At 37.1% G+C, this 8,673-nt stretch overlaps 1 protein-coding gene across 1 annotated transcript in view; it reads right to left on the bottom strand.

Annotated features, from left to right (window-relative positions):
* Positions 1-6,804, bottom strand: part of LOC106878409 (uncharacterized) — a 48,474-nt gene extending 41,670 nt beyond the window's left edge. The window contains exons 1-2 of the mRNA XM_052976464.1: positions 6,255-6,804; positions 549-666 (exon numbers count right to left, since the gene is read on the bottom strand). Of these exons, the coding sequence (XP_052832424.1) occupies positions 549-666; positions 6,255-6,323 (187 nt within the window). The 5' untranslated portion in view covers positions 6,324-6,804. The remainder of the gene's footprint in view (positions 1-548; positions 667-6,254) is intronic.
* Between the last annotated feature and the right edge of the window lie 1,869 nt (positions 6,805-8,673).

Below are 8,673 nucleotides of genomic sequence, written 5' to 3'. Positions count from 1 at the left end.
GCACATAATGACTATGTCCAAACATAGTTATTACTCCATGCATGGATCCATTTTCATGCTTGTATATGCACTTCTTACATGTTAAACTTGTGAAATATTTTATATAGTTTTACAATGGCTTTAATAATTTATAGCTATAATTTCCTAATTAGGTATGTCCATTCTATTATTGTGAAGCCCATTCATGCATGCATATATGTGGATTTTCCTGTCATAGATAACAAATGGAATTTATGTAACGTTTTGCTGAACAACCTTCACAAATGAGTTGTTTACAGTGATCGAACGTTTGTGCTGTACATTCGCTAACTTCCTCCATCGAAATGACATTGCCTATACAAGTGCATGTTGTGCCACACATCAGATGTCAAAGTGATCGCAGAGCCATATGAGATGAAGTATTTTTCCTGAAGAACACAATGCATCGTCTGCTCCAGGAATTGAAACTACAATGCTGAGATCATGAGTGCAACGCCCAAACCACCAAACCACCTGACTTCACATGCATATATGATTCATGACAATATCTACAGCTATCATATACTTACCATCAGAATTATTTCCCATCTGCTCCACAATCTTTGCTGTGTCAGAGCCTCCTACTAAACCAACTCCCACTTTCTGCTGCAAGGCCTTTAAACATTCTTTCATTTCACCACTAATTACCTACAAGAGACAGTAAAACAAATGTCATACGAGAGAGAGAGCAAGAGTGAGAGATCATAACAGTGCATGTATTGTGAGGAGAGTGATTACCTTCATCAAAGGTGTTTCAATAGTATATTTTTTACATGTATAGCCAAGACCACATTGTATCTGAAAGTGGTGGATGTTAGGAAGGGTATCCAGTAATAGAAATGATACAAAAACCTAGGGCACTCAAAGGAGATGTAGTCCTCCATCTCATCTACATCAGTAACTTTGTCTACAGTAATAACCAACTTAATGTATTATAGTATGGAAAGCAGATATGATGATGATGATGATGATGATATGAAAAACGGTGGGGGGGGAGGTTTAATTCAAATTTATTATATCCTCCCCCACTGAACTTCTTAACTTTCAAGAGCACCATTTGAAAGACATAAATTTGTGTCATAATTACTTTGTTGAGGAGAATAACCCATTTTATGCATCTCCTGAGTTATCACATTTGTCCCAAATTACCCCCATCAAAATTAGAATTTTGGTGGGATAGGATAAAAAAATTCAAATTGCAAAAAGTTTTTTTTTGTTTAATTGTTCAAGATAGAATTTGTAGAACATACATTTGAAAAAAAATTCTGAAAATACCACAAAACTTGGAGAAGTTATGACTAGTGAACTAGATAGTCACCTTTGAGCATAGATATACTGGGTCAGGATTAATCTGACATTAAACAACAATATTGGGCTTAAAATATTATATACAAAGCTGTAATTATTAAGTGGAAAACAATAAATATATATATCTGTTGTAGTTCTGGCTCTCTGCATTCTGAGTTTAGTTGAAATCCTGATGAAGTCAACTCTGCCCATTCATTTGGGATGAATGAAATAAAGAGGTACTTTTTGCTCACAACTTTCTTTCCACATAACTTTCTGAAAAATGTGTTCTTTTTTTTCATGAAAGGTTGCAGAGACAAGTTTCAAGAATGTAAATTATGATTAAATTGGTAAACATTTAAAAAAAAAGGAAAAAAAATTGTTTATCTTTTCAGGGTCTTTCTCCCCATCTCCCAGCTTTGTTTCCTATTTTTAATGATATTTTACAGAAATATGCTTTCAAGAATGTAAGTCGTGTGAAGTTGATGTTTCAAACATATCAACACCATCTTCATCATTCTTTAAAGTTCATTTTCCATGCTGACATGGGTTGGACAGTTTGACCAGAGTCAGCAAGCTGGAGAACTGTACCATATTCCAGTCTGATTTGGCTTGGTTTCTACAGCTGGATGCCCTTCCTAATGCCAACCACTTTGCAGAGTGTGCTGGGTGCTTTTTATGTGGTACTGGCACAAGCATTCTTACATGGCGCTAGCACGAGTGCTTTTTATATGGCACCAACACAGGGCTCTTGCAAGCTGAAACGATCAAATTAAATGTTCAAGTTAAATGGAGGCATGAGGCTTAGTGGTTAATGTGTTACACTCATGATTGCCATTTTGATATCTGGACTGTGTGATACATTGTGTTCTTGACCAAAACACTTTATTTCATGTTGCTCAAGTCCACTCAGCAAGCAAAACTGAGTAATCCAACAATGGTGAGGGAGGGGGATATATAGGTCATAGAATCCAGGAAACTGGTCGTATGAGCTTGAGAAGGACCTTTAAGTCATTTTTGTAGGCACAGGTGTGGCTGCGTGGTAAGAAGTTTGCTTCAACTACATGGTTCTAGGTTCTGTCCCACTAAGTGGCAATTTGGACAAGTGTCTATAGCCCTGGGTCAACCAGTTTTTTGAGTCGACTGGTAGACAGAAACTGAAGGAAGATTATCGTGTATATATGTTTATGTGATGTGTGCACACATGCACGTCTTTGTCCCCCATCATCACTTGACAACTGGTGTTGGTTTGTTTAAGTCCCTGCTTAGTGGTTTGGCAAAAAGAGACTGACAGAATAACTAACAGACTTTAAAAAAAGTATTTGGGTCATTTTGTTTTTTCAACTGAACCTGTCAAGGTGGTGCCCCAGCATGGCCGCAGTTTAATTACTGAAACAATTAAAAGATAAAAGATAAGTTACGGAAATTGGTGCTAACTAAAAAGAGAAGATCGATACAAAACATCTCCAAATTTTTTCTCAAAATTTTATCAATAATTGTTATTTACACTTTCCAAAATATATCTCTGCAAAATTTCATAAAAAATATCTATTTTTCAGGGAGTTATGAGGAAACAAAATCAGTGGTGAGGGGCAGGGCATCAATCAATTGTTAACCCTTCGGCATTTGGGATTACTTTGTCAAATATAATGCTTATTTATTCACATTCTTTTGAATTAATTGTGCATTATCTCAAGGATTTCAATAATGTGACTGTTTATTTCTAGAACAACATTGTAGGCTACGAGGAGTGTTCATTAAACATTTTCCCTGACCCACTTCTGGTTATTGCAGGAAACAGAACTTGTACAGGTATAATCATACATGTCTCTACATGTTAAATTGTAAATTGCAGCTTTCCACTAGTATTTGTTTGTCTTTTGTGGCTGCTGAAGTGGACTAAGCTGTTATAATGGAGGCAGTTGAATGCAGATCAGTGATCAGGTTCTTATACTTAGAAGGTCATACACCAAAAGAGGCTTTCGATAATATGAAAAAAGTTTATGGTGACGATGCATCATCATATGACATAGTCAAGCACTGGCACCACCAGCTCAAATGCAGTCAGACATCAGTGGAAACTGCTCCTATTCCACATACCGTCATTGAAGATGACACCATCCATAAAGTGGAAGTTGCCATTTTGGAGGATTGCTGTATAACTATTCAGCAGCTAGCCCAAGAAGTGAAGATAAGCAAAGGGTTTATAGAAAAAATAATTCACAACCATTTGCACATGCAGAAGTTGTCTGCACAATGGATTCCCCAGCAGGAACAAGTCAATTGCACCCAGGCTCTTTTGGCAATGTGCCAAGAAAATGAGGACTTTATATGTAGACTTATCACACAGGATGAAACACAGGTCCATTACTATGATCCTGAAACTAAAGTCCAGTCGAAGCAACGGAAGCATATTAACTCACCACCTCCAAAGAAGGCTCGTGTCCAACCCTCAGCAAGAAAGGTGATGCTCACAGTCTTTTGGGACAAGCATGGAATAGTGATGATGGATTTTCTGGATCAAAGGCACAGCATGCTAATCAAGACAATGCCCCAGTTCACAATGTGCATGTTGCCCAGATGAAAGCATATTCCTCGGCTATGAAATCCTATCTTATCCCCCTTACTCTCCCGACTGTCCACCATCTGACTTCCACCTCTTTCCAATTATGAAGTCTTTTTTGAAGGGGAAGCATTTTTCAGATGATGATGAACTTATTTCTGAGGTAAAGTCTTGGCTCCAGATGCAACCTACCAACTTCTACAGACAAGGTTTTCACAGCTGCATAAAGTGATGGGAGAAGTGTGTCACCATTGGTGGTGGCTATGTAGAGAAGGACTAATAATTATGCCAAATTTCGTTTATCCCAGTCCTTAGGAAGTTGATCAAGGGAGATCTTTAATGAACACCCCTTGTAGGTATGAAAAACTGGATCTAGCCAGAATGAACATAAAATAGGTAAAATATATTGGCTGGATATGGTCACTTTAAATGATAAAAGGTTAAAGACAAATAAAGTACCAATTGCAGTGGATTGTTCAGAGCAGGCATGGACAACATATTCTAGAAGGGGACCACATGAAACATGACTCATAATCCAGTGAGCCACACTACTAAACAAATTTTTTTTTTTTTTTAAATCAAAGTAATTTATCGTTGGCATGCTATTCAGAAAGTTTAGAGTGTTGGACGGGAAGTCTTATGGTATTTCTTGTGGCTCTACACTTTGAGAGACAGACTTAATCTTTCACCCAGTTAATACCTGCTTCTTGAGGTATCCTAAACAGTATCCACTGTTGCAAGCATTTGGACCAAGTTTCTTGGTTGAGAATAACTTACTCCCATCAAATCAGAGACTCTGAAAAAATAAAATCATGGACACTACTCTTTCCTCACTGACTAAAACTTTAAGAAGAAAAAAATTGGCCAAACTCTGGTTTCCCACATGGCTCCTCATAACTTTTATATTCTTTGGAATTTTCAGAAAAGTGTTGGGAATTTGTGTTCTACACATGGGAATTTATACGATTATGGAAAAAATTTTGCTTTTAATTTTTTTACCCCCTTTCCCATAAAATTCTAAAATTTCTACACTTTTACGATTCTTTTTTTTTTTCTTTTTTTTTGCAAATCAGAGTCTGAATTTTTAAACATTAACCGAACTTTTTGCTTAAAACTCAACACCCTTGGGTGCGTCATAAATATGTTCGTGGAGAGAAAAATACTGAAACAACGAAGATATCAGGTGGTCGTGGTGTGTGCTAAAAAATAACAGCCAAATCGCCCAAAAAACTTTTTGGCATAATTGTATAAATTCCCACGTGTAGAATACAAATTCAGGAAAATTTTCGGAAAATCCCCAAAAATAAAACAAGTTATGAGGGGTTATATGAGGTGCTGAAAGCGGAATTCCGCCAAAAAAAAAAATCCGTTCCTTGTATAGAGAAAAAACATTTCGATTGGTGAACATCAAACGTGTGAAATCAGTGCAAAACATGTGACACGTGTAGAGAAAAAGGTATATCAAAAATTAGAATTCGTGCGAAACGAATAGAAGAAAGTGTCATTTGAACGAAATGGAAAGCATTTATGTTGGTGAAAGAAAATTAGAATTCGGATGAAACGAAACGAAGAAAGTGAAAAAAATGAGATTATTGTAAGAAAAATCATAGAAGAATGAGATTGGTATAAGAAAAATCATAGAAGGAATAACGGAAACGGAGCAGACGATTTAATCAAACTTTTGATTCGGAGTCTTGGGAGGTCTTTATTCACCTCGTTTTTGTGAATTTTACGAATTTAGCTTTGTTTCCCGGTATTTTAGATTAGTCGATCAGAATTTCATTCATAACTTGAGGTATACCATGCATACTTTATGTACGAACAAAATGAAACCGTTTGTTTTGAAATCATAACGTAAATCGTCATAACTTAATAGCACTGATAGTCTTCGGTTTATACCATCCAGCGCGTTTTTTGTTTGTTTGTTTGTTTGTTTGTTTTTGCCTATGTTCTATACGTTATAATTTATTATAGCTTTGTCTACTTCGAATCTCACTGTAAAAAAAAAATTAACGCCTGAATACTGCCTGTAATTTGTTCGACGCTCTGATATTTCCAATCCAATTTACATCGTACTATCGGCTCTCAGTTTTTATATATATACTATTCTCTTAAACATTTGTGCTAACGAGAGGGGCTTCTACGTAGTCGTTTGGCCTGCTAGAAATAAGACGACCCTCGATCTATTGTTATTAGAAGACGGGAAAGTCACAACTGAAATGCCGTTGGTTAAATTCACGCGATCTGGCTATAAACAACATGTATTCGCAACCAAACACTAACTGAACAGGTAACTAAAACGCTGGTGGACAGAAGAAAACCAAAAGCATCCTAGATGTCAGCAGAATAGCTGAAGTGATTACAAAAGCAAAACAAGAAAACTCACCTGCCGGGGTAACGTCAGAGTACCGTCGATATCAAACAAACAGATCGTGCTCATATCACGACTGGCCATCTTACTGGAATGAAACTTAACTAAACAGGTTTACTATGGTGAATTGACACCGCTCACTTAAGAAGTCAGTGCCCGAAGTTGTGGTAGTGGTGGTGGTTGTAGTAACAGTAGTCGCAGTATGGGTGTTGTTATTGTGGCGGTGATGTATATGTTGCTTCGTGTCAGGTCAACCCTAATTGAGCTGACCTATAATCAAAGACAATCCAGTTATGACCATCTCGCCCTTTTAAGGTTATCGAGGTCTATACCATCCAATTTATATCTTTATCCAAGGCAGTTGAGTATGCTTTGGCAGCTATTTCTTGCAGCTGGCGAGACGCATAGAGGCTTTCTAGCTGGATTAATGTTGTTGTCGTTGTTGGTGTTGGTGGTGGCGACAATGGCGTTGGTACAGTTGTTTCTTTACGTCGGTGCAGTCGCTGGTGGGGATGGTGATGTAAACTTGAACCGACCACACTTTACAGGTAAAAGTAGTGATTGCTGTTTAGTCAACCTGATTACCCTGATTGAACACACGGCAAGACTTCCTTTTGTAACCACCCCACCCCCAAAAAGCCTTTTTATTTTTTATTTTTATTTCTTTCTTTTTACAGACACCCGTTTTCGGGTACGGCGATAACGAATGTGGAAAAAAAAAATCGGCATTTCAAAATTTTTTGGGGCCCATAACACTATATATGTTTGAGACAATAGTTTCGGTATCAATAGTGAAACTTTAAAACTGAAAGTATCTCTCATTACAATAGAGAGATGTTATTGTTTCACTTTTGACACGTATTACTGAAATAATGGAAGAGATAAGAGATTACTCTGGGCTCGCATTAGGCAAGAAGTTGAAACTTTTTTTGACCCATGAGACTACATGGACCCTAAGTAAGGCGTGTGTAAAATTTGAATGAACTCCGTTGTGTAGTTCTCGAGTTTTAGGGATTCACACAGACAGACAGACACACACATTCTCATCTTTATATATACGAGCAGCGATATCCGGCGTTGCTCGTGTCACATGGAATTGAAGAATTAGACTTTTCTTTTATATTTTCACTAATGAACTGGAATACCTATGATTCGAATTTCAACAAAATAGCCAATTAAGAATTTTAATGAGGGTTCTTTCCCTCTTTACACACCCTAACAAAAATTCTAATCATGACATATTTATCCCGTACTACTCTTCTTTATGTCCAGATTCCCAAATCCAAATCTTATGAAACCTATTCAAAGGTTTTTGCTCCTGAAAAATGGAGCACATGGAGCTCTAAAATATGGGATTTAACGCCCCTATTGGGGGGGGGGCCTTAAAGACAACCATAGAAGTTGAATTGTTGGGAATCTTTTTTAACTTGGGTCTTATATCTATTGTTCAAATTTCTTTGAAATCGGAAATATATGTATATTCACTGGGGTTTGTAAAAGAGAGCAAAGCTACAAGAAACCAAAAGACAAATGATCACAATAAGCAGTCAGCCACCCTACCCTAGTCGTTACTACTCTCCAATGTAGGATTCCTCACCATACAGATGACAGGCACAGCTGTAAGATGCATTAAGGATCTATAGCAATTGGAAGGGCATAACCCAACTGAAACATTAACAACTGTGTGATGTGAGGGCTAAGGGGAAATGAAAGTGTCACCTCTGGAGTTTGCAAATGACCACTACACCGATAGGTAACTGGACAGAATAAATTTGCAATCTATAAGTCTCTTTGAATGACCAATCACTTATCAGGAAATGCCTTGAAATCAATGTTACCATTTGGGGACTATCCCTAACCTAGCAATAATAAAAAGAGGAGGTCTGCAACCAATTAACTTTACTCAAAATAACACTATGCAACTGAATCAGTGGAAGTAAAGATGCCTCTCCTTTACTTGACAATTTATGCACCACATTGCAGAAATCACAATCTAAGTATATCTCAAAGTAAACTCTAATACTGTTGTACCATTGAATTACAAATAACACTCATCTTGTATGCTTGGGTGACTCTGTGGCTTCATTTATGCCTCCTCACTTTCAAACATATACTGCATTACATCTGTCCTTATGCATAGAATATAATTTCCAAATTTCATAAAGATCCAGTCAGTACTTTTGACCTAGTTTTGGATCATAAAAAAATGACTAAAATTTGGGAGTTAAGGCCCCCATAAGGGGGTCTTAGAATCCTCATGAGAAGCAAAAACTTTGGGAATACTTCTTGATGTGTGTCGATTCCCTATGGTTGAGATTTCATCAACATCGGAAATTCATGAATTTTCACTGGGGGTTCTGCCCCCTTTAAGCCACCTCAAATTCAAACCAAACATACTGCATTATACCGGCCCTTATGCATTGAATCTAAGTTC

Source organism: Octopus bimaculoides, chromosome 24, assembly GCF_001194135.2.
Source record: "Octopus bimaculoides isolate UCB-OBI-ISO-001 chromosome 24, ASM119413v2, whole genome shotgun sequence".
In the NCBI taxonomy this organism is placed as follows: domain Eukaryota; kingdom Metazoa; phylum Mollusca; class Cephalopoda; order Octopoda; family Octopodidae; genus Octopus; species Octopus bimaculoides.
The sequence above is the reverse complement of the archived record's forward strand: the minus strand, read 5'-3'. Positions and strand labels throughout refer to the sequence as shown.